This window comes from Squalius cephalus (genome assembly GCF_949319135.1).
Source record: "Squalius cephalus genome assembly, chromosome: 1".
NCBI classification, from domain to species: Eukaryota; Metazoa; Chordata; class Actinopteri; order Cypriniformes; family Leuciscidae; genus Squalius; species Squalius cephalus.
Genome location: NC_137122.1, coordinates 64,794,502 through 64,821,869, shown reverse-complemented (window position 1 = coordinate 64,821,869; position 27,368 = coordinate 64,794,502). Strand labels below are relative to the sequence as shown.

The 27,368-nt window shown below is 38.4% G+C and overlaps 1 protein-coding gene across 4 annotated transcripts in view; it reads left to right on the top strand.

Annotated features, from left to right (window-relative positions):
• Positions 1-200: 200 nt before the first annotated feature.
• proza (protein Z, vitamin K-dependent plasma glycoprotein a) overlaps positions 201-27,368 on the top strand; it is a 53,201-nt gene continuing 26,033 nt past the window's right edge. The window contains exons 1-2 of one of the 4 annotated variants that reach the window (XR_013818704.1): positions 201-384; positions 593-685. Coding sequence is in view for 2 of the 4 variants with exons in the window: in XM_079846474.1 (XP_079702600.1) it covers positions 610-685 (76 nt within the window). In the remaining 2 variants the exon portion in view is untranslated. The remainder of the gene's footprint in view (positions 385-592; positions 686-27,368) is intronic. The other 3 variants (XM_079846474.1, XR_013818705.1, XM_079846475.1) reach the window with 3 other exon arrangements.

Here is a 27,368-nt window from a genome sequence, read left to right as displayed (position 1 = left end):
ATTTATATTTCTTACATTTCTATTCTTTGTCTTGTCTTCCCTTTTTGGTCATAATGGTTTAAATGTCGGTCTGTAAATCTCAGATTAAAATTGCGCTGACGGTGAAACCGATGAAAGATGAAAGCACCAAATTATAGATGAAAATGAACTTTTCATTTATTATATTCAAGCGACTCTGACGGAAAACGACCATTGCTAGTGCATTTGCACCCTCGTGTGGTTACACACACAAACGCAGGAGTGGTCTCGCTTGTGCAAAACAACAGTAGATGATGTTCTGATGTCGGTCTGATATAAGTATAATCTCAGTGGACAGGACAGCAAAGGTCAGAGGTCACGCGGACAGTAACTGATATACGTTTATCTGCGTCACCAGCTGAGCGGGTGAGGAATTATCTAATATTATAAATAAAAGCTAAATGAAAATCGCATTTTGAGGTTAAAGCTAACCACTGTTTATTGATGTAACGTTTATTCCAATTGTAAACTGAGCGTTTAGGACAGTGTTGGGAATAACGGTTCTGTCCGTTAGTAAACAAACGCCCACTGCTGAATTTAGCGCTGTTTATTCATTAATCCTGCTTTCCCACAGGCGTCCACCAGCATATCATGGCTCATCTCGGAACATTTCTGTCATTCGCAGTTTTATTTGGCTTCGTGACGGCAGGGTTGCATACAAGAACAGGTAAACAGGACATTTCACTACATTTAAAGCTGTTGGAGTGTGTAAAACACTTAAAACTTTGGTCTTCGTGTCTCCATGGGCCGCATTCCTGTTGTGTTTATCGCAGACATTATAGTCATTTCAGCGTATACATCGTTAAGCAAAGACTAAATCCTAACATACCAGTTAAAATCTTCCCTAGAGCCCGTATAAAATGTTCACATCAAACGCCTCGTCGTGAAAGGCGATTGGCTCATCGGGAAGAGCGATGAGAAAAGGAACAGGGGGCACGTGATCATCTCGCCGCTCGGGTTGCCAACGCCGTGTTTATCCCGCTAAATATCGCTACTGTACATTGCTTTTTGTTGTTGTTTGATATATTGTATTGATACATTTGAACAAAAGGAGTGCCTTATATATTTAGTTATACAACTCTGCTAAAAGTGAGACTGTCTGCTAATTTGGCGGTGCTTGGGATAGAGATTTGAGGGTAACTCTTAAATCACTGCTGCGTCATTGGGTTTTCATGAAAGTGCTGCTTCTCTGCAGAGCCAAAACACAAGAGGACGGTTTTTTAATATTAATATCAATGTAAAGGTTTCAATGGGCTTATATTTATGCATTTTTGGAATGATATATGAATTTCAAACAGCAAAAAAAAAACAGAAAGAAAGCTCTTCTATAATGAAGTTGCAGATATTTGTGTAACAGTGTTAAGTTTACTCGTTCATTTCTTTGGTAATGGCTGTCAGAAAAACTCGGTGTGATTGAAGGCTGTCATGAGATTGGGTTATGAAGCTCATGTAATACTGTTACCACTTTCTCCATGTAGAGCCACAGAGGCTGGTATCTTACATAATAGTACATACAGTACCAGTCAAAAGTTTGGAAACATTACTATTTTTAATGTTTTTGAAAGAAGTCTCTTATGCTCATCGAGCCTGCAGTTAAAAAAAAAAAAACAGTAATATTATGAAATTTTATTACAATTTAAAATAATGGTTCTCTTTTTTAATATATTTTAAAATGTAATTTATTTGTGTGATGCAAAGCTGAATTTTCATCAGCAAGTACTCCAGTCTTTGGTGTCTTATGATCCTTCAGAAATCATTCTAATATGATGATTTGATACTCAGTTATTATCAATGATGGAAACAGTTGTGCTGTTTAATATATTTTTTTGGAATACTTTTTTCAGGATTCATTGATGAGTAAAACGTTAACAGCATTTATTCATAAAAACAGCATTTATTCAAAATAAAAACATTTCTAACAATATAAATCGTTACCATCACCTTTTATCAATTTAACGCATCCTTGTTGAATTAAAGTACTAATTTCTTAAAAAAAATAGTGATTGTTCCCAAACTTTTGAACGGTAGTGTATATTGTTACAAAAGATTTCTATTCTAAATAAATACAGTTCTTTTTAACTTTTTATTCATCAAATAATCCTGAAAAAAGTATCTCAGGTTATATAAAAAATATTAAGCAGCACAACTGTTTCCAACATTGATCATAAATCAGCATATTAGAATGATTTCTGAAGGATCATAAGACACCAAAGACTGGAGTACTTGCTGATGAAAATTCAGCTTTGCATCACAAAAATAAATTACATTTTAAAGTATATTAAAAAAGAGAACCATTATTTTAAATTGTAATAATATTTCATAATATTACAGTTTTTTTTTTTTTTTTTTTAACTGCAGGTTTGATGAGCAATAAGAGACTTCTTTCAAAAACATTAAAAATAGTAATGTTTCCAAACTTTTGACTGGTACTGTACATAATACAGTTCTCTACATTACACACATCATTCAAAACTAACAGCTCTTGTGTTTCGTTTGTGAAACACTGATATTTAAATGCCACACTCATTGATGACACTTACACATAATGCGTTCACTTAGGTATATATAGCCTACCTCATTTGATCACTTAGAAATCAATGAATATGCAAACAAGTGAAGTCAGTTGAATTTCTGTAGCGCTTTATACAACACAGACTGATTCACAGCAGCTTCACAATAGTAGCAAGCCTATACTGTCATTATTCAGCTCAAGTCACCAGTGTTGATTCATATCAATAACTCTAACATTCATAATTTGTGCACACATACTGTATACAGTGTATTTGTACACATATGTGTGTGTGTGTGTGTGTGTGTGTGTGTGTGTGACAAACTCCTGGAACTGCACATTGAACAAGCAGAAGACGAGAGAGTAGTGTTTTACATGTTTCACATCTGTGTGTAGTTAGGCATGTGGTGTATATGTTTGTGTGTAGAGTTACTATACAAAAACAAAATTTTTAGAAGAGTTTTGAATGAAGTGTTTGCTTTTGCAAGAGATGTGTGACGTTTTGCATCTTGTGTGTGTTGTGGTTTTGTATGTAGAGTTTTGAGAAAATTTAAGCAAAAAAACAGTAAAATATAGCGGGCATTTCTGGATTTGGGAATCGACTGAAGCAAATAATTTCAAATGATAAGGCTGCAAATAACTATATAATATATTAATGCACATAATTCTGATCCGTCAGTGTGGATTGAATGAGCTGTGAATTGTATGAAAAAGACCCAGAAACTGTGCTTTTGTGGTCTGATCACTGAAATGCACTAAGAATCTTGTTTTCCCCCCAAATCCTCATTCACGTCTCTTTCCCGGTTGGTTTTCACACGAGTGCTTTAAAGTGTAATTTTATCTCCTGTTTCACTTCTATACTCTATCAGCATTGTTTACTGGAATGCAGGAAAATACAATATTTGCTGTCAAAATGACTGAAAGCACTTTAAAATATATATAATGTTCCAGTTAATGTAGGAACATTTATGACCAAAGCAACATTACACAAATACTACTGTAGTAATATAAGTCATGTCCGTAATATGCTGTGGAAAACTCATCTGAGCTTTCTAAAAGTAAATTGTTACTACTTTAATACTTTAATGATAACATTTTGATGGTTATGGGCTAGCCAGTGTTTGAAATGCCTATTGCGTTCATAGAGCTAACAAGCTAACATTGGCAGTCGCTGCTTGTTTACAGGGACAAGACCACAGTCTTTAAGTTAAACTCTAACATCAGTGAAAAAAACACAGTAATTCTTGCTCAAACTTCAATGAAGGACAAGAACTGATAACGGTAAGACTCTTACTTAATCACTGTTACCCTAATAAGTGGAAACTCTTTCTTTCAGCGAGTAAAACTGGTTTTATCAAGTTCACCACATGTGGTCTTCCCATCGAATCAACTTAAATATTGAAGTATGAGCAACTTAAAAGACATGTAGACTAAACATTCCCGATTTATATATTGATGCATTTACTTGAACAAGCAATAAATTATTAAAAACAAGTTATTGCTTCACATCAGAAGCTTTACTAAGGTGTGATCCCCTACATGCCATAGCCGAACTTCAATAAAATGTACTGATTTAACAGCATATTAACCATAATCATCAAAAAACACAGTGCAAGTGTGTATTGGGTGTAGAGGAGGGCTTTAGGAACAGGGACAAGTAACATCCAGCATCCATTTATGATTTTAATAAATATACTGTAATCAAATAGCCTATACTGAATATGTTGTTATTATTACATACTGTTATATAATTTACTACAATACACTAGGAGCTGAACTTTTATTATGTATTTACTATGAATTATGTATTCAAGTCTACATTTATGTGATGAAAGTCAAGTTGACTATAATAGTGAAGATGTGGGTTTTAATAGTCACTAAGAAATATATGCTAGAAATGTTTAAGCTATATTATTGATAAATTACACAACACATTTCTGCACTAGTACTGAATGTTTCTGTGTGTTCTGCGCGTGATGTGTGAGCTACTGTGTGTGTGTGCGCGCGTTACAATGCAGCAGCACATTAGTATAGAACGGTGAATAACTTGCATAGAAATAAAGCTGTGTAAAACGTGCATTCTCCCTGTTTTGAGCATCCAGATGGAGTAATCAAACATATCTTGTGGATCACTCTTGGAATATGTATTTGTCACTTTAACTGATGGAAACGAGATGGAACTCCTGTTGCGCCCCCTATAGGCCATGACCAGCGACTAGTCGACGTCAAGCTTAAAGTCAACCTACAATACACTGAGCTGCACGATTTGCACTAAATAGCATCTAAAAACTATTTGCACTAAATAGCAAAATTTGAGAGACCAGTGAAATTTTACAATTCTCAATACCAGCAAACAATAATCATGGGTTAGGCTAACTATTTAAGAAAAAGTCCTCACGCAATTATCGAAGACATGTAAACAGTAGGGATGGGCATGATTAATCGACGATCGATAATTGATCGTTAAGAATTTCGTCGATCACGTTAATTTGTTATCGATTAATCTTATGCATTTTTTTGATCTAATGCAGGTTGCGTTGCGTAGTGTGAGTCTTGAAGCAATTAAATGAATTTCACTGTGTGGCAGCAATTAAACATTTTACCCCCCGGGGGCAACCATACTCGGTTATCTGTGATCTTCCGTTTAGATTTCAAAATAATCATGAAGAGGTCACGGCGAAGTGTGGCGTGGGACCATTTGATTTAAAAAGCGAAATAGTTCACTGCAAACATTGCGATGCAATGTAAGTACAACACGGCCACGACTCAGATGATGTACCACTTAAATAAAGTGCATCCGTCCCTGGTCGGTGGCGGTGCATCCTGCTCTCAGTCTCAACCTAGCATCAAGTCGGCGTTAGCACGGACTCGGAGCTGTGATGCACAACGAGCAGAGAAAATTACCCAAGGGATCTGCAAGTTCATTGAGATGGATATTCTGCCCTTAAGTATTGTTGAGGGCAATGGTTTTCGAGAACTGATACATTTATTGGAACCAGCATATCAAATTCCATCACAACGTACCATCACTAGACTGGTAGAAACTCACTACGAAGAACGAAAGCAGCAGCTGTTAAAAGAATTGAGCAAAGCTGAGAGAGTTGCTCTAACTACAGACTGCTGGACCGCTTTAACAGCTGAGAGCTACATCACCATAACCTGCCACTACATCAGTGATGACTGGCAAATGAACTCAGCGGTCCTGCCCACAGAAAGCCTGCTGACCACCTCGCTGAGAAAATGAATGGAGCTGTAGGGCAGTGGGGACTTGAAGGCCGAGTTATTGCATGCGTTCATGACAACGCGGCCGATATTGTAGCTGCCAACAGTCCCACCAGAGTGCCCTGGATTTCCGGTGCCTGCTTTGCACACACCCTCCAGTTGGCCATAAATGACGGATTTGCACTGTATCTTTATCGGGTAATATCAGCGGCTAGTAAACTCGTTAGCCACTTTAATCACAGCACTACAGCAACCAAAGCGCTGCAAAAGAAACAGGAGCAAATGGGCCTCGCAACTCACCGACTTACCCAGTAAAACACGGTGGAAATCCGTGTGCGAGATGTTTGATCGGCTGGTGGAGCAGCGGTGGGCTGTTGTTGCTGTGCTGTCGGACCGGACCGTGACCAAGCTTCAAGATGCCAGGATCCTGGAGTTGAAGGATGAGTACTGGCAGCTGATGGAGGACACACAGCCCGTGCTGTCAGCACTTAAATGTGCCACCACGGTTATGTCTGCAGAGAAAGACGTCTCCATCTCGAACACTTATCCCGTCACATTCGGCCTCATCAATATCCACCTCATGCGCAGTGAAGGAGACGGGCCCAGACTCATCGAATTCAAGACAAAAGTGTGTTCCTCTCTCATCCAACGAATGAATGTAAGCTAAACTTTTTATCTTAGTTTACATATACATAATTACATGGATACTTTCCTGTTATCTGCGTGTTACCTTTTTAGATTTAAGCAATAAGCCCCTCGAAGAATGAAACTGTTACTCCATAAAAATATTTATTTTAATATTTATTTTATTCATAAAATAAACAAAAAATATAATGTTATTATAACACATGTATTCGTTTATTCATTACCTATTTAGATTTAAGCAATAAGCCCCTCGAAGAATAAAACTGTTACTCCATAAAAATATTTATTTTAATATTTATTTTATTAATAAAATAAACAAAAAATATAACGTTATTATAACACATTTATTCGTTAGTTCGTTACCTATTTAGATTTAAGCAATAAGCCCCGCGAAGAATAAAACTGTTACTCTTACTCCACAAAAATATTAATTTTAATATTTATTTTATGAATAAAATAAACAACAAAAAAATACAACGTTTTCTGATTATTGATTCCCCATCATGTATTTATACAGATTGAGGCTGGTGAGTTTGTGTCATTCGCCCCATGATCTCATCAATGCTGGACCCTCGTCACAAACACCTGGGCTTTCTTACACCAACACAGAGACTGGCTGCTAATGTGAAACTGGTTGAACTGGGAGAGGCGGTGGGGACCGATAGGGCGGCTATCCAACAGGCTGGGGGAGTCGAGGCTGCGTTGTCTGACACGGGCGAGGGGAGCGCAAACACTGAAGTCGCGACCTCCCAGTCATCTGCTATGGCACAACTCCTTGGGGATCACTATACACTCTTAAAAATGATGGGTTAAAAATAACCCAACTTGGGTTGTTTTGTAACCCAACCGCTGGATCAATATTGCACCAGACCAGCAGTAGTTATTTTGACCCAGCAAGATGGGTTGGTCATATTTAACCCAACAGATGAGTTAAATATTCTAACCAAATGCTGGGTTCAAACTAATTACAATTATGGGTTGATTTAACTACATATTAGTTATATAGTGTACCCAAATGCTGGGTCAAATTAATTACAATTATGGGTTGATTTAACTACATATTAGTTATATAGTGTACCCAAATGCTGGGTCAAATTAATTACAATTATGGGTTGATTTAACTACATATTATGCTGGGTAAAATTAACCCATATGCCAGATTAAGTCTAACACATTACAAATAAATTGCAATTGACTACCCATTTAAAACTGTTAAACTACAAACCTAGAACAGAATACATGCGAGATTTAGGCATATATTATGCAATAAACACTTAAACAATACAAAAACAAAACAACAATGGAATCTTTGACAAATTTTATTACATTATTATTATTATTTTATTACATTTTATTATTATTAATATTATTATTATTATTAATATTATTACTACATCAACAATATACTGGAACTAGTGCAGTTCCTAACAATATACTTGAACTGGTGCAGTTCACTCAAGTTGGAACACATCCAGAGCAAAACAACAATTGATTAGGCCAACACTCGACAGGCCAACACTCAGCAGCTCTATATTGAACAAATTAAAATTCCTAAAAGCTGCTATTAAGCTACTTGTAAGCAAGTATTCTAGTTTTGAAAAATGTAACTATTTTTGACTCCCCTCCTGGAATTTCATAGATTTCATTTTGCACGAATTTCCACACATGTTTGCATTGTTTTGGGTATTCAACGTCAAAGACAAAAAATGCCTTAAAACAGACATCAATGGCCTGAAGCAGTGTTTCTTGCTCCAGGGCCTGTCCAGATATTATTACGAATGTCTGAGATGCACTCCGGTCATTACCCAGCATCAGGACGTGGGGGTATGGCTTGGACGCCTTAGCCTCATGGAGGTACTCGACCATGTTTATTCCAGGCTAAAAAAGAAAATACAAGAGAGTGAGATATAAAAGAGTGCAAGTAAGGACCAAATGTCTACCGACAACTATAGTAAAAAAATGCAACTGTAATAGTCTACATTTCATTGCATAACGAAATATTCCAAACTAGGGGTGTAACGGTTCACAAAATTCACGGTTTGGTTCAATACACCTGTGTCACGGTTCGGTACGTTTTCCATACGGCAAAAATAAATAAATGCCAGAGAAATTTCCTTGAATGAATTTTTTTTTATTAGGCTATTATTTTATTTAATGAAACTAACATCATAAAGTATGATTTTTTATTTATTTTTTTGTTGCTTTTTTTACTGAGCAATAATGGAGCTATACTTGACTCTTCTTATGAGCATATAAAACAAAACAGCTCCTTGGACAAAATGAAATGTAATATTGTAGTAGTAGGCTAGTTATAAACAAAGGTTTATTTTAGTTCAGATTAACATTTGAGGGCAGCAATTGTATTCATAATGTCAAAATAAAACCGACGTAATGTTACTTGAAAGCATTATAGCCCACTATTTCTGACAAACTTCCATACCTTGCAGTTAGTGTTACTACAGTAAATCCATGGTGAATGTTGCTGATCTGTGGACACTGGCCAATTCATTCATGGCACGATGTTTCTTCCTGGTTTCCACGTCAGCGCTGTTTAATCCGTTAATAACAGAGAAATGTGCATGTTTCTCACTAGATCTTGCAGCGATGTTATTACTTCAGTGGCGAATTCAAAAAGCATTTGAAATTCAAATGCTTTCTTTACTGGTCTGGATTAGTGATCGACCGATGTATCGGTTTACCGATATTTTTCCCGATATTTAAGCATTTTCCCATAATCGGGTATCGGTTTTGTAATATCGGATTCGCCGATAAACGGCGCCATCTTGTGGCCGTTTCGAGAATTCCGCAATTGCAGCCCGCGTCTGAGGAGATCAGTCAACAACAACTCTGTGCACAGGTAAAACATATGTTCTGCTTGCTTTGCTTTAATTATTCAACTTTATTTAACATAACAGACATGCAGAAATGAGATTTGAGACATGAATGCCTGATATAGTTTATTTATGCAGCTTGGTTCTAAAAAATTGAGACGAACTCATGAGTCACGTAGCGAAATCCGGCATGTCCTGCCCCAATAAAGACGTAAATTTACATGGATTAAATAAAACAGACATGAATGAGTGAATGTTGAAAATAAAAGCACTGAATTTTATTCTCTATCTGTTGTATTTGCTCACCATTAGTCTCGAGAAAAAAGTTCGTTCATTCATATTGCTGAGCACTCACTGGGTTGATGACCAGGAATGCTCAAGCACGGCCACTGAATGAAACTTTTGACAAGATTATCTTGTTTAAACATCCTAGATTATATTATCATTTACTACATAGCAATTATTTCGCTAATACACATCTAAATATACCGCTTTGTGGAAATTAATTATTTATTATCTCCACGCGCGATCGCGGTTGAGTAGTTCTGTGTAAAATAAATGCATAGATAAACAGCACTTTGTCAGTTGGCATTTCATGATCTAGATTCAATATAGATCATGAAATGCCAACTGACAAAGTGCTGTTTATATAGTCTCGAAAAAAATGCTAATACACATCTAAATATACCGCTTTGTGGAAATTAATTATTTATTATCTCCACGCGCGATCGCGGTTGAGTAGCCTAAGTTATAGTTCTGTGTAAATGCATAGATAAACAGTACTGTCACAAAGGATTTCATTAATAACATACTAGTTGGAAAATGCAAATATGCTGTTTTGTTTGTTACTTTCCTGACAATGTTATATTCCAGCTAATATTATTCAGTGAATTAATATTACCCAGTGAATTATTCCTCACTCTTTAAACCTATTAAACGGCACATAAACCTTCTAAAACTGTTTAAAATAAATTACATTTCAATACAAAATACAATACAAAAAATACCTCCAACATGTGGAACCACTTAAAGATACATCACTCAACTATCTTTGAATATATGTTAGAATCATTTTTGTGCTTTATTTTTTACCTCATCAAAGCTTTTATTTTTAAACAAAGACACTTAGTAACAGTGCACTTTATTTTTGGGACTCAGACCCCTCTATTTATTTGTGTATAAATATAAAGTTTTTTTTATGTATGCAAGGAGGGAGTGATTGTTATAAATAAAATTGTTTGTTCAGTTCATTTGTGTTGTAATAATTGTGTAAAAAACAGAAGTATAACAGTAAATAAATATCGGTTCTGCATATCGGTAATCGGCACATAAACATGCAAATAATCGGTATCGGTTATAAAAAATCAATATCGGTCGATCACTAGTCTGGATCTCTTAGCGCTGTGTGGTGTTGCTTGATCGGGCTCGCGCATAGGGCTCGCGAGTCCCGCCTCACAGGTCAAAACTGATAAACGGTCCACACAAACACAATAAGAGTAGCTCAGTTTCATTCCTTACATTGCATTTGCCAGTTGATGTGGTCGCGCCAGCCTCTATAAGCGCGCTTGCCACCCGCGACGCGCCTTCATGTGAAATAACGGAATTTTGGTCGGCAGAAAAAATGGTCCAACGAACCGTTCAGTACGTAATGCGTACCGAAAACCGAACCAAATGCCTCGTACCGAACGGTTCGATACGAATACGCGTATCGTTACACCCCTATTCCAAACCTTTTTTGATCAAGTGTTAGAGTATATAGCTCACATTACAGAAAATAAATAAAGGATTCAGACCTCAAATGACTTAAAAAGCCATAAATTGATTGATGATCTATCATTTAAATAAACATTCTCAGAAAATGCGTGCGGCTCAACTTTTGTGTCAACTTTCTGATAAATATGTTAATTTCTGAAATCAATACTTAGTCGGTGCCTGTTTTAGAACAAATTACTGCATCAGTGCGGTGCGGTACAGAGGTAATCAGTGGCACTGCTGAGGTGTTCTAGAAGCCCAGGATGCTTTCATACTGACCAACTTAGTGCAGCAAGTTCTAAGCTTGTAGAACAGCTATTTTCCAAATACTGTCTGGCTATATTTGATGCCTGTCCCCAAAAGTATAATAAAACCTGAATATGCATGTGTGGGTGCAGTCTTGAGCTCAGATATGTTGATAAAATCAATAAAGTTTCCTCTTCAGAAACTTGTGCTTCGAGGACTCACAGCCTTATGATCGATGAAGGCCAAGCTGCATTCACGATTGGTGTGGCGTACCACTTTCACACCGCGGCCACGGCCAACTTTGTATGTTGTAGGGGGGAGTAATCCTGGCAGTTGCCTCAGGGCGAGTTCCCCAACGCCATCTGTAGGAAGACATAGGTGTCAATACGATGTGAAATAGCATACCTTTGAACCCGCAATTTCATCGCATAAATATCCCGCATATTCCATAGCATTCCCTGCATTTACAAGATCTGCTGACAATATATTACCTGGTGTTAAACCATCCAGGGGCAATGTTAGCTTCCCCTCCTGTTTTGCCAGGTACAGGACCTTCTCTGCATAAATGGGTAGCCAAGTTTCAAAAAGCTTGGATGCAGCATCCCCATGTAGGACAAGAAAGTCCTGTGCAATCTATAAAATGGAAAACACATTTTTAAATTCCAATTCAATGTGGCACACTAATAAAACGATATAAACAATGTATCCTCATATGTAAGATCATTTTTCCCTATACCTACCATGCCTTTGGTCATTAGGCGAGGGAACTCTTCAAGGATTTGATCAATAGTCCAACTGTTGTCTCTGATCCACTTTGCCCTGTAGACTGCCGTGTTTTCCATATAGGTCTCTATCTGGCTGAGGGGCTGAGAATTGTTTCTCAACCATTCTTTAAACTGTGACTCACGTTCGTCTGATATGGTACATGCTGTAAAGAACAACAAAGTTGTCAGTCACTATGGATATATGGAAATATGGATGTTTTGCTTCATCAAATAATTTTTTTTATTTAATAATTACCTGGTATGAGAGGCCTTGCAAGAGCAGCATCATCTGGCGTTTGTGGTGATGTCGTCTGTGCCGTGCTCCGCGACATGCTGGTTGATCTCAGCCGCTTCCTGATGTTCCGCAGCCTTTCCTCTAGGAATCCAGTGGCTGGCCGGTGGCTCCGTCCTGGGGTGTACCATATTTCCTGCCAAGAAAGCAAAATCTTTAATGAATAGAGATGAGGCACGTTTTACTGACAGCATGGGCTACGGTTAGAACAGGGTTTGTCTGTACGTTTGTCTGTCCCCAGAGAAGTAGATCAATTATTGTTCCTGCCGCTTAGTGCATAACAGCGGGCATCAAACAGCACAGAAATGTTTCAAGGAGGAGTGAGCTGTATTTTGTCTGTTAACTGACTGTTTTAGCTTTTACGTTCAATGTATGCTTCTCCACGCTCCGTTGCCAAAAACAACAGTGCGTCGAGTAGGGGTGTGCCATATCATACCGTCCACGATAATACCGGTATAAATTTTTACATGATAAAAAAGTGTCATATCGCGATATCACTGATATAGCGATGCAATGACGTATGGCGCATTACGTTCCTTAGCACGCACAATAACAACACCTGTCTGAGCGCGAGAGCAGCAAGTCAGCCTCCAATGACGATTTAGTACCTAAAAAGGAGCTACTTCAATAGTATTTTAATAATTCCCGCAGGTCTACCACTTATAATGCGGGAAATTCCCCCGCAAATATTGATTTTACCAACCGCGTGAGTTTTCAGCGGTGCCGCGTCTTCTCTCTCTCTCGCTTTCAAAATGGGTTGCACAAGTCAAGCGTCAATACCACACTCTTGTGTTTAGCAGTCAGGACATGACGGAATTGTCTTTTGTCACTTGCATCGTAACTAAAGTTTATCATTTTCACTTCTTTTTAAGTCTTATCAGTTTAAACATTTGCGATTTTAAACTATTCAGTACTCTCGCGCGCTCTCTGAGAGATGTTTACTCTGCGTGCATACAGTAAAGCCGCCTCACAAACAGCTCGCGAGTAACAAAAGTTCCATTTCGCGGATTATATTGCTTTAACGGGGGAAAAAACACGCAAAATTGTGTAAAAATTCCGGTCATGGTTAGTATATTCGTAAACAGTCGGTTATGTCTGAAATAACCATAAAACGTGCGTGACAGTGTGACAGACAGTATAACAGTAATGGATCCGGGCACTAGCTCTAAAAGTGACAGCAGCCATGTGTCTGTCATTAATGTTGTCGTCAAAACAACAAAATATAGCTTTCATTGTAAGGAATCAGAATTAGCCTAATAGCCTTTAATTTAATTTAGTCAGGACTAGTGTTATTTTACATTTGATTACCTTATTCAGTTTCTGTAGTATTTCTGAATAGTGTTAGACCTAAATTGAAATCAAGCTTCCTTGTGTTGTGTAAACTCTGAAATACAAAATTACCCAATTGTAAAAACACAATGAGTGAGCAAACATTTAGGTGAGATAAATGTAATAAAAAAAATTGTCAAATTTTTTTTTTATATCGTCATAAATATCATTATCGCAAATATTCTTGAAATATCGTGATATAATTTTGAGGCTATATCGCCCACCCCTAGCGTCGAGGTTGTGACTTCCAGCCAAATTTAGCCAAAATAAAAGCCTCAAATTCCCAATTATTTATTTACAACTTTTCAAAGGACCTGCGGGACAATAATTTTCACATGTACGAACCCTAGTGTCTATTCTTTGGTGATGATTCGCCAGAAACAGGAGATCTAAATTGGAGATCTAGCAAAAACAGAAGGGGGAATGTTGTAGAGCCCTCGGCTGACTCTTAACTAAGTAAAGTTAAATTTAAATGGATTGCAACTAAAAAAACAAAAAATCAAACTGAATCAGTTTGAGGATCATGACAACCCAAATAAATATCTCAATGACATTTTTCAAAAAACACTCACGCTGCCACTGCTTGATGAGTCTTTCAAACAGGCAAATGACTGAACCAAACCCAATGCCAGTGCCTTTTTGGTTTCTGATGTAGGACTGTAAAACAGAAAAAGCTTTTTTAATTTAAGTAAAATGAAAGTACACGTTGTACTTGTTATTTATGTTGAAACATGTTAATTCAATTTCAAAATAGGAATGTTGGCGTATTTAACAGGAACCCTATTCTATATATAAAAAAATAAATAAATTACTTCTCTCCAAACTTCTCAATGAGGTACGACACCAAGATACGGACGAGGAGACGTCTCTGACTAGTTGTGATGACATTATCTTCATCAAGGCTCTCAACAATTTCCTTGCCATCATGTAAGCCTGTAAGAATCTGCCGGACATCCTGAGAAAATTTACACAAGAGACAACATTGCAGATCTCTTACTTTATGAAGTGAAGGATGATACGAATTCAAATCGATATCACCATTATTTCAAACCTTTGCCTTGATTTCAAATAATGAAGTTAGCTCACATCGTATCACAATGTGTTTCACTCTTTTCAAGCACCACTATTGTACAGCAAAATATAACAGTGTTTAAGGTGCTAATCAAATGAATTTAGCTGATAAGAAAATTACTAGTTTTTATCCAGGTGGATTTGCTAATTTAAGGGAAAAAAAGCATCTTGATCAATCAACATACACAAGATACATTCAATTTTGTTTCTAAATTTTGGCTTTGATTAATTGCCCAGCCTACTGTTGATTAAACAAAGTGACACCCAAGTCTTAAAGTGGAACTTACAAACTGTGGAATGATGTGTATTGTCTGTATCAGCTGATTTACTGGTACCACAGCTGCTGCTTGATCCTCCACGGGGTTTGGAGGAGTGGCAGTTGGTGTGACATCAGAGATTGTAGGTGGGATACCAGGGACAACAGCAGGTTCAACCTATGCAGAAAATCCAGTTCAATATAATAAACAGTGGCAGCCACCTAGAATACATCAGTAATGTAAACTCCTGGATGGATAGGGAACAAGGTGACAGATGGGGTGGGGGGTCAAGATATAAAAGTGTGCATTTTTTTTTACCACATCAAAAGACTGCATACAGTATGCATTATGTGACGTGTACTGGCTGGCATTCTCACAGAATGTATACTGTAGTGAACTGGTTGGTAAATGAGGTTAAAGGGACACTCCACCCATTTGCATTAAGCTTTGCATTGTTAGAAACCCAGTCATACTATTGAATGGTCGTGCAACACTCTCTCATTTTCCCCTGAGACGGGAGAAATCCGTTATTTACCTTTTACACTTCCTCCTACAATGACGCAAAAATCGTCATTTTGCGTCATTGTAGGAGGAAGTGTAAGAGGGGGGGATTTCTGTTGAGACTACAAGCACTAGTTCCTCATCTTTCCCAGGGGGCGGGACCCGCTCACGCTACAGACCTATTACAGATCAGTGGGTGGGACTTTACTCTCTGAAACTGAAAGCAATATCCTCCATCTTGTTTGAAGCTAAGCTAACAGACGCTGTGGAGACAGATGTAAAGTTATGACAATAGCGGAGGAGAGTGCTCAATATGATATAGAAGAAGAGGATTTCGGAAGTCTGATGCTTGAATCAGGTGTTAGTGGCTACCTTTACAAGCCGCATTATAGCGAAGAGCAGCCGAGGCAGAAGACCTGCCTGCCGCGGACGAGGAGCCCGGACTGGCTCGAGTTAGGGCGGACTGGTGGCGCCGGTGATCTCACAATGCAACTACGAACCGCTACGAACACAGAGATAGAGTCCGTCTGCGGCAAAGAATTTCAACGATGACAATTTCTCCTGGACGAAATCTGACGAGGACACGGACGTTTGTGTTGTGAACTATCCTAGTTTCGCACCGCATATGTTCTGACTGAACATCCAGGTACCATGCAATAATTCACCTTTTCGAAAGAAATACAAACGAGGAGTAATGCACTAATGAGTTCGCCAACTAACTAGACATTTTGTGTGAATGTGAAATGAATTTCAAGCTCTGGTGGTAGCTAGCCTTGTAGACGGAAGAGTGATTTCTCTTATAGGCAGATATGCGCTTTCTGGATTAGTGGGAGTGGCTTGCGGAGCTGTGCAATGTGGTGCATTGTGGGAGTTGTTGTCTTTCATACAAATGCGTCCTGAAGTTATTTTTTTCGATTTTTTTCGACTACATATATGACCCACTTTAAATAAAAAACAATGTTCAAATGGGTGGAATGCCCCTTTAACCTCTTGCCCCTCTTGGTGTTGCGGTTAGGAAGCATGCATTGGGACCAGGGTTCGAGACCAGTGGGGTGCACTCCCCGCTATTTGATACAATTTATTTGGAAAAAGAGTGCACATGGTTTCAGACACAAAACTGCTCAAATTTATCACCCAACTGCCGTGTTTTTAGTTGTAAAAGGTGACGTTTCTTTTCTTGGACCATGCAGGTGTCTTTAAAAAGGTGACTTCTAAAACATAAATGTGGCAGTGACTAAGAATGTATATGGAGCAGATAGACATTAAGTGATTAAACCAAAAAATACTTACAGTACAACTTATAACACCCCAGTAGTCATTTCAAGAACATCCCAGTAGTTTGGTAACGTCATCCCATCCCAGAAGTAGTTCCAGTAGTTCTTCCCATCCCATTAATCCAATACTGATCATCCTCAAGCAATGGACACTTTACGCAGCATGTATGGCTAAAAACTAAACTAATATGGCGGACAATGTCAAGCTATGCATTTTAAACATCTATAAACTAGTCAAAATACTATTTACAAGTGTCATACACACACACCTGGTGGCAGTCCGCTGATTATCTAAAAAAGTCTATAGTGCAGGGAAATGTATAAACTATCATCATCCTCTCTGTGCGACTTGACAGCATGGATGGGATGGTAATCAAGCAGCTCTCTCACATCTACAGCTGCCAAAACTTGAGTGGGAATCACACTGTACGCAAATAAATGCCTATCAAACCACTGTGTTTCCCACTTCTTTACAACAAGTGTTATTGTTGGTGTATGTGATGTTTGCTCCAGTAGTAAAACTGATTGTATAACACCAAACTGAGGCTCTCCATATGGATCATAAGACAGGAATACGGTCATGCCTGCTCTATATTGAGTTCCCTTAAACGTTACCCAGGCTGGGACATACAATTCACTAAAAAGGAGAATACCTTCTAGACCACTTTGGATCTCTTTAAATCCCTCAATGTTGGCCAGAAATGTAGTGTACCCTGGACCAACTTCTGTATTGGGGCACAACACAGTTCCACACAGGGAACTGTAGCACTGCATCATCTGATGGCGAAATGCCATGGTTTTACAAATGTTTTTAAAGTTACCAGTTACATGGCTAACCTGTTTGAAAAATGCATGTCGAGCTTCAAATCTCATCGCCCAGAACTGCCTCAACGGTCCGAGTTTTTGAATGACTCCTGGGTAATGTAGCATGAAGTGGTGTTTTGGCCGTAAATGTAAGTGAGGATAGAGCTCCAGGAAGAGAGAGTGATGCTCTTCAATGATTTTGCTTAGATACAGTGTTGCTGCTACAGTAAGCGAAGGAGAAAAGATTAACTCCATGCACAAGAGTAGGAGGAGTAGAAGTTCCCAATGCTTGTTATCCATAGGGATAAGGTCACCTATCATTGTCGGCAATAACCTAAGTAGGCACCAGATTTGAGATGCTGACTGCCGCATGGTGGCTTCAGGGTTTCTGAGATTGCTTATGACAGTAGGTTTGTTACCCTTATCACAAAATCCATAGTCAAAGCTTGTTATTCTGTAATTGAGCTTTTCTAGTGTGAGATACTTTTGCTCAATTAGTGAATTCAACACAAGTTTGACTGCATAGGGCCCCACCCCTTCCAGTACATCATGCATGATGTCGACTGCCACATTGTCTGATACATGATAAAAAGAGTTGTTCAAGACACTGTCTCTTTTCAGGCCTGTCTGTGAGGAGTCAGTTGTACGCAAATCTGCCTCATAACTATTGCGATCACGCAACAAAGTAGGATCTTCCAGCGTCAGAAGACCTCACACCCCTTTTATCTGCTTTGCAGAAACGACACACATAGTTTCCACTGAAGCTTTCAATGTAGCCAAGAACGGCATGCAAGCCTAAATTGTCTCCAACTACCTGGACCACCGTGAACTTGACAACACCTTGATAGTTGGGGGTATTAACAAAGATGCCATCACTCTCTAGACATCTGATCTCTTCCACGATAGGGCGCAGGATTGCATCAAGGCCATAGGTCACTACGTCATCAGATTTGTACACTGCTAAAAGGAACTGTGACTGCAAACTTGATAGCAGGTCTGGTGGCAAGCTCTTCAAGATGAAATAAATAAGTCCTAACTTGTGAATCCCAGTCTTAGAACCAAGCGGATTTACTACCTCACAATCATCTTGGTAAATCACAAGTGGGATTGAAACCTCATTCTGGAACAATGGATGAGTTTTACAAAATTCCCCATCAAAAACATCCTGAATTGCATCACCATCTCTACGCTGCCATTCCAGCATGGCCTGTAAAATCCCAAGAATTTCAAGAATCTTGGTCAAAAGGTTTTTCAACGGAATACGGTGGTATGAATCTGGAACTGCAACTAGTCGGACAATGCCAGTGGCAGAGGCCATTGGCTGAACATATGAAACCCCAGACAGAAGCTCCTCAACTGGCTGAATGAAGTTTCCAGATTTAGCAAAATACTGCATCTGTTTATAATCTGTCTCCAATCCTTTGAAAGGCTCAGCTGCTTCTGTGAACTCCACCTCAAGATCTTCTACCTCTAGGCTTTGATCAAGACCAAACTGACGAAATAAAGACATAGTCTTTGATTGCAGTCTGCTGACAATATTGCTAATTAAACTGGAAGTATGCTGAACCACAAAGTTTAAGTTTGAGTATGTCATAGAAGATTTGGATTTAAGGTGGACTAAAAAGAGGGCCACCCGATTGGTAATACCCTCTGGCTCTAATTCATCCCAATCCTCCTCAACTTCCTCATCTCCCTGTGCTGGCTCCATTTCCGCATTCAGCATTTCAACATTCTGTACATCAACAGGTGGGGCTTCAAAGGGGTCATCAAGAGTATTTCCTACTTTATGCTCCTTTTCCAAGTGTCTTTTTAAAGACCACATGTAAGAAAATGTCCTACCACAACCACTTTCACTACACTGGAAATGTGTTGATGCTGAGTTTACATGGTGTATTGCACGTAAGTGCATAAAAAGACTCTTGATACCCCCTGAAATTAGCCTTTTGCACTTAAAGTAAGTATAACCCATCTTCCCAAAGAAACTATTAAATACTCAGAAATATTAACAGTGTGTGTTGAGCAGAAGAATTGAGCCTATCATGTCATTGATCTTACAAGTTCTCTAAATTTTTTGAGGAACTTCAGCCGAGGGCCAGCTCTTGGGATCAACTGGATGATGGTAGCCTCATCTAAAAGATTAAAACTCTCCTCATCAATCCCCTCCTCTGAAAGATATAGAAAACACAGACATCTTTGTTTTTTACAACAAAACTCATCTTTGAGTACAAAACAAAAATGTATGGGTAATTAAATGGAAGATATAGTAATAAACATGCATATTCCATCATTTGTTATTAGGGGTGTAACGGTACGCGTATTCGTATTCATACAGTGTATGCGCACGCTGTATGGTTGCTGCCACTGAGGTATAGTCGGGGAGGTGCTCATAACGTGCTCGGCTCGGCTCGTAATTCCTCTCACACGCTGTGAGCCGCGACCATGCGAGCATCACCGATTCCACTCGATTTCTCCCAAGTGAAAAAATCATCTGCGAGCTCGTAAAAGCAGCAAAAATCGCACCGTGTACGCCCGCCTTTAAGTGAGCAAGAGTGAGTGTGCGCGAGTGAGTGAGAGTGCGAGCAACAGTGTGTGTGCGCCGGTGAGCGAGTGTGTGTGTGCGCGAGTGAGTGAGGGACGACAGTGTGTGTGTGTGTGTGAGGGACAGTGTGTGTGTGTCTGTGTGTCTGTGAGCGAGTGTGTGCGAGTGAGTGAGCGAGGGACAGTGTGTGTGTGTGTGTGTGTGTGTGTGTGTGTGTGTGTGTGTGTGCGAGTGAATGTTTGCGAGTGAATGTGTGTGTGTGACGGCACGCGATAACTGGTCGGAAAGCAACGTGTAGTCTGACATGTTTCTTGTCCACACACGACAAGATTTTAGTAGGCAAAATCGTGTAATCTGACACCGTGACTATCTTAACAGACACAAAAATCTTGTAATCTGAACAGGCATTATTTATCGTGTCAGGCTGTCTGATGAGATGTGTTCATCGCGCGAGTTCATATCGCGATGACGATGAAAATTCGATGTATCGTTCAGCCCTAATTATTACCTTTAAATCTGTCGACAAGGTCTGTCAGTTGCCAGTCTGTCAAATTGTTTATGACAAAGGTGTCCATTGATCTGAAACAAACAAAAAAAGAGCTTAAGCAAAAATACAATTTCTATTGCATTACCTATTCATATGTCACCATGCAAAAACAGACTATAACAGCAGAATATAATCCAATTTGAAGATACCAGCTAGGCCTATTTTATTTAGCATCACAAAATCCTTCTCTTTTTACAATTCATATGACAAATTGTATACATGTAAATTCTAAATTGTCTATGTTCTTACTGCACAATAATATTTGTGGCTGCTCACAGCATAGCTTTCAGAGCACATAAATATATTATATATTTCTTAATGTCACAGGCCCCGCGCAGAAGGCAAAATAGACAGATAAGACTGACAGTTCTGCAAAATAAGTGCATCCGATCTTTATATGTAATAGATCACTTAATAAACCAAACACAAATTTGAAGTAAACTCATAATGAACACTATAACCTTAACTGGAATCAATTTGAATCGAATTACTGTAAACGCATTTCACAATCACCTCGTGTTACAGCGTTCACAAAATGGAGGACAGTCTGCATCATGTGCATATCAACATATTCACAAACGTCATTACCCGAATTATCTGCAGTATGAACATATACATTTGCATTACAGATCTCGTGTGCATATTATCAAGTTGTAACAATAATACCTGCAAAATAACAGGAAAAAATTAATGCGGAAAAATCCGTGTCACGTCGCACCAAACGCTCAGCAGATGTAATGGCGCGCAAGTGCACACACAAGTTCCTAATTTGAGAGTCTTCTTCTTCTTTTAGAGTTTTTTGGCGGTAACTTGGCACACAATGATATGGTGCATTGCCACCAACTGGTATGAAGTGTGGAACTGAATGACTATTTCTTTATTACAAACGAAAAAAAAATCTTAAATCCTCTCAATCATATTAATTATTCTAAAATAATGAAAAACAATTACATAACATTTATCTTTAGAATTTTTCCTAATAATTTCTACTAAATCAACCCGTACTCTTTCCTTTTTCAAATTTTGGATCATTTCCCTCCTTTTTCCCTCATATTTTTTACAGTGTATCATGACGTGTTCTATTGTCTCTTAGTAGTACAGTACAGTACAGTATTCACAACTGCCGGTGAATTGAGAGTCCTCTTTCAGGTTTCAAAATAAAAGCGGTTTCTCACCACAACAGACTATTCTTAATCTGGTCTACTTTCAAGTCCCACATCTCAATCACATGAATATATACTTTTTTTTTTTTTTCCCTTAAAGTATAACTGTTAACACCTTTACACAAAATGTGCACATACTTTGGCGTGTCACTTCACTCAAGTGGCCCTTGTCGTTTGCCAGAATGCCATTTTAAATAAGAATTTGTTCTTATCTATTGTGGGTCACCACATAAAATAAATGCATTTAGTCAGACATATCAGATTATCTCACTGTTTTTACATATTTTAATCAGTCAAACACCTAAAAGCTTCAGCAAAAACAAGCACATTCGTTTATAGCCAGTTAAAATAATATAGCTAGCAAAGCAACTAACTGACTGTAACGCAACACAGACAATGTGAATAAGAAATGTAGTGTACATACCTTATTTATTTGCCTCGCTGGATGACCAGTCAGGTTCTCTGATGTGACGAGCGCTCGGTGTGTGGACTCTGCTGATGATGTTCGAAGCACAAACAACCCACTTGCTGGGTCAAACGATATAATGTTGGGTTGATGGATTTTGACTCAAAACATGAGTTGCACAAAATGACCCAACTTCCATATAAATAACCCATAATGGGTAAAACATTTCATAACCCAGCGGTTGGGTAGATAAAATAACCCAGCATTTTTTAGAGTGTACCACTCAATGTGAGGCTGGTATTAAAGCAGAACTTCAGAACTTTCTGAGGGAGACTCCCCCACCCCTGAATTGCACACCTACAGACTGGTGGAAAGTGAACGGAATAAGGTTCCCCGCGCTGGCCAAGTTAGCGCGGAGGTACCTGTGCATCCCGGCAACATCAGTCCCCTCAGAGCGGGTGTTTTCGGCGGCTGGACTGACGGTCACCAGGTTGCGGTCGCGTCTGACCCCAGATCATGTCAACATGCTCTTGTTTCTCAACAAAAATCAGTAGACTGGTGCAGAAGTTGTATGCGATTGCGAGTTACTAAAGTTAGTTATTTTTCACTAGCCTAACGTTAATTTGTTAAGTTAGCCTAATTGTTAGGAAGGCTAATAGCCTATCTCTCACCCTCTTTCTTCTGGCGTGGATAGTTTTGAGTTACATTTTGACAAAATCTGTCAAGTATTATTATGTTTTTTTGTTTAAAGTTATTGTTTAACATGATTCTTTTTTATTATTATTATTATTATTATTTTGGAACAAATTAGGTCTCTGTTAAAGAACGCCGGCTCGCAGATGCAGGTTCCGCTGCTTTAGAGCACCGCATATATGTTCGGTTTGCCTGAACTGAACGTAGTTTAACTGTCTGCCACAAGTTAATCTTGTAATAAAGGTCTCACTGAGGAAAAACACGCTGTATTTTTGTATTCATTGCATTTTTGAATTATAGAAGTTAAATAATTAATTTTATTATAAAAATATTAATTATTAATCGATAGTCGATCGTTAATTCTCCCGACGATCGACTAAGAAAATTTTATCGAATGCCCATCCCTAGTAAACAGTCAGTAAAGAAATAGGGATAGTTCATTTCAAAGTCAGTTCTTCCAAAGATCATAACCCTGGAGGTTTTTTTTATCATTATCATTATTCTGTCATTGTGGAGCAGCTTTACTACGATGGCCCGTGTTTTCTGTGTCCTGCTGGTCATTGCTGACGTGTGTGATAAACAGCATCAAATGTTAGCCAGTAGAGTATTTCACTATTTAACTTTTAAAGGTACTCTATGTAACTGTTGGCGCTCTAGCGGTTAATAAACTGAACTGCATGTGTCTTGCAGAAGAACATTATAGCCAGCGCTCCTTCTGTGTTTATAGTCACACAGGCACTGAGACTCTGACCCGAACCGGTCTAAAATAATCCCAGTATAAACACTTGTTATTATTATAGGCGTACCGTAGTGATTCAGGATAAAAACACGGGTTGAAAGATTCATGACGTACTTGGTCATTATATATATATATATATATTTAGTTTTTTTAAGATCCATAAACAGCGTTTTCTGTTTTATTGTCTTTCTCTCAGGTGATCCTGCATAAACCAGACACCATGGTTGAATATTTCAGTTGAAATATCATGAAGTCGACCGATAATGATTTATTTATTTAATTTGTTTTGATATAGCTAATATCTTAGACAGCGGAGTGTCCGATGGCCACTGTATATCACGTATATCATCTAAAGATGCTAAAAGCAGATGCATAACATCTGCTGGAATTAAGTATATATTTACTTTACGTAATATTTACTGAATTAGAAATTTTTTAAATAAAAACATTTGCAAAAAAACAAAACAAAAAAAAAACATTACAACTTCTTGATTCTGTAATCCTAATTAATCTGACAAAATAAAAGTCCTGCTTCGGACACATCGGCCACATATATACATATATTGGCCCTGATGATATCAGTTGACCACTATAAATATAATTTGTATCTATTTCTCAGCGTCTATCATTCATACTGTATGAAATCAGTTTCATATGTGTTTGCAAATTGCAAAATGTAATTTTCTCAGCTGGGTCAGTGACGTGCCGCACTGATTTGCACTTCCAGGAGCAATAAATATTATATATATAAAATAGGTTTAAAATTATATATATATGCTTTAATCTCACATCATTTGTCCTCCTCACTGTTCATAATTGTGTGAAAAATTCAAAAATAGGTAACTTTTTGACTATTAATGTGGTCAAATGTCATACGGTCAAACGGAATTCACTTAAAGTTATTTAAGACAATTGCATTTAAAATTATTACAATTTTTTAAAAATCAAATTTTTCATTTGGCATATTTTTTCAAGTCTTAAGATAAGCATATTAAAGTATCAGTAAGATAGACCTTTAAGAAATGTCATTAGTATCTAAAACAAATTGTTCCGCAAAGACACATTTTCCCTATGTCATACGGTAAAACAAAGTTTGGAAGCCATTTTGGAACTGAATATTAATGACTTAAGTCATGTGACATGTGATGACATCACTCAGAGGACCCCTGAAGACCAGCCAAGTTGAAGTTAAAGGGATACTCCACCGTTTTTTCATATTAAACTATGTTATTCCCTTAACTAAGACGAGTTGATACATACCTCTCTCATCTCAGTGCGTGCACTTATTCGCTCTAGCGCGCGGTGACACTTTGAAAGCACATAGCTTACACCAGTATATTCAATGGTATCTAGCAGCACTGAATTTAGAAGTTACCAAACACATCAACGTTTTCCCTATTTAAAAACAGTTACACGAGTAGTTATACGACCAAGTATGGTGACACAAAATAAAACGTGGCGCTTTTCTAAGCGGGTTAAAAAGGATAACTATAATGTATGGCGGAATAGCACTTTTGGAAGTACTTCGACTCGGCGCAGTAAAAAGTCACGCCTGATCCTCTTCCTAGTGGGTTCCTAGTGGGAAGAAGATCAGGCGTGACTTTTTACTAAGCTAAATTACAGGCCGATATCTGTCAAAGATATTAGAAAAAGCAGTGTCTTCACAACTGTGTTCCTTTCTTGAAAGAAATGATATCTGCAAGGATTTCCAGTCCGGATTTAGACCGTACCATAGTACTGAGACTGCTCTCGTTAGAGTCACACATGATTTGCTCTTATCATCCGATTGTGGTTGTGTCTCTCTATTAGTGTTACTTGATCTTAGTGCTGCATTTGACACTATCGACCACAACATTCTTTTAAATAGACTCGAAAATTATATGTAATTAATTACTCGTCTCAGAAATACTCGTCTCAGATATACTGGTCTGAGATATACTCGTCTCAGATATACTTGTCTGAGATATACTCGTCTCAGATATACTCGTATCAGAAATACTCGTCTCAGATATACTCGTATCAGAAGTACTCGTCTCAGAAATACTCGTCTCAGATATACTTGTCTGAGATATACTCGTCTCAGATATACTCGTATCAGAAATACTCGTCTCAGAAATACTCGTCTCAGATGTACTCGTCTCAGAAATAATTGTCTGGCGTACTCGTCTCAGACATACTCGTCTGAGATATACTCGTATCAGAAATACTCGTCTCAGAAATACTCGTCTCAGATATACTTGTCTGAGATATACTCGTCTCAGATATACTCGTATCAGAAATACTCGTCTCAGAAGTACTCGTCTCAGATGTACTCGTCTCAGAAATAATTGTCTGGCGTACTCGTCTCAGACATACTCGTCTGAGATATACTCGTATCAGAAATACTCGTCTCAGATATACTCGTCTCAGATGTACTCGTCTCAGAAATAATTGTCTGGCGTACTCGTCTCGGAAATACTCGTCTCAGATATACTCGTCTCAGAAATACTCGTCTCAGAAATACTCGTCTCAGAAATACTCGTCTCAGAAGTACTCGTCTCAGATATACTCGTCTGAGATATACTCGTCTCAGACATACTCATCTGAGATATACTCGTCTCAGAAATACTCGTCTCAGAAATACTCGTCTCAGATATACTCGTCTCAGACATACTCGTCTCAGACATACTCGTCTGAGATATACTCGTATCGGAAATACTCGTCTCGGAAATACTCGTCTCAGATATACTCGTCTCAGAAATACTCGTCTGAGATATACTCGTCTCAGAAATACTCGTCTCAGAAGTACTCGTCTCAGATATACTCGTCTGAGATATACTCGTCTCAGACATACTCATCTGAGATATACTCGTCTCAGATGTACTCGTCTCAGAAATAATTGTCTGGCGTACTCGTCTCGGAAATACTCGTCTCAGAAATACTCGTCTCAGATATACTCGTCTCAGACATACTCGTCTCAGAAATACTCGTCTCAGAAGTACTCGTCTCAGATATACTCGTCTGAGATATACTCGTCTCAGACATACTCATCTGAGATATACTCGTCTCAGACATACTCGTCTGAGATATACTCGTCTCAGAAATACTCGTCTCAGAAATACTCGTCTCAGACATACTCGTCTCAGACATACTCGTCTCAGACATACTCGTCTGAGATATACTCGTATCGGAAATACTCGTCTCGGAAATACTCGTCTCAGACATACTCGTCTGAGATATACTCGTATCGGAAATACTCGTCTCGGAAATACTCGTCTCAGATATACTCGTCTCAGAAATACTCGTCTCAGACATACTCATCTGAGATATACTCGTCTCAGACATACTCGTCTGAGATATACTCGTCTCAGAAATACTCGTCTCAGAAATACTCGTCTCAGATATACTCGTCTCAGACATACTCGTCTCAGACATACTCGTCTGAGATATACTCGTATCGGAAATACTCGTCTCGGAAATACTCGTCTCAGATATACTCGTCTCAGAAATACTTGTCTGAGATATACTCGTCTCAGACATACTCGTCTCAGAAATACTCGTCTCAGAAGTACTCGTCTCAGATATACTCGTCTGAGATATACTCGTCTCAGACATACTCATCTGAGATATACTCGTCTCAGATGTACTCGTCTCAGAAATAATTGTCTGGCGTACTCGTCTCGGAAATACTCGTCTCAGATATACTCGTCTCAGAAATACTCGTCTCAGATATACTCGTCTCAGACATACTCGTCTCAGAAATACTCGTCTCAGAAGTACTCGTCTC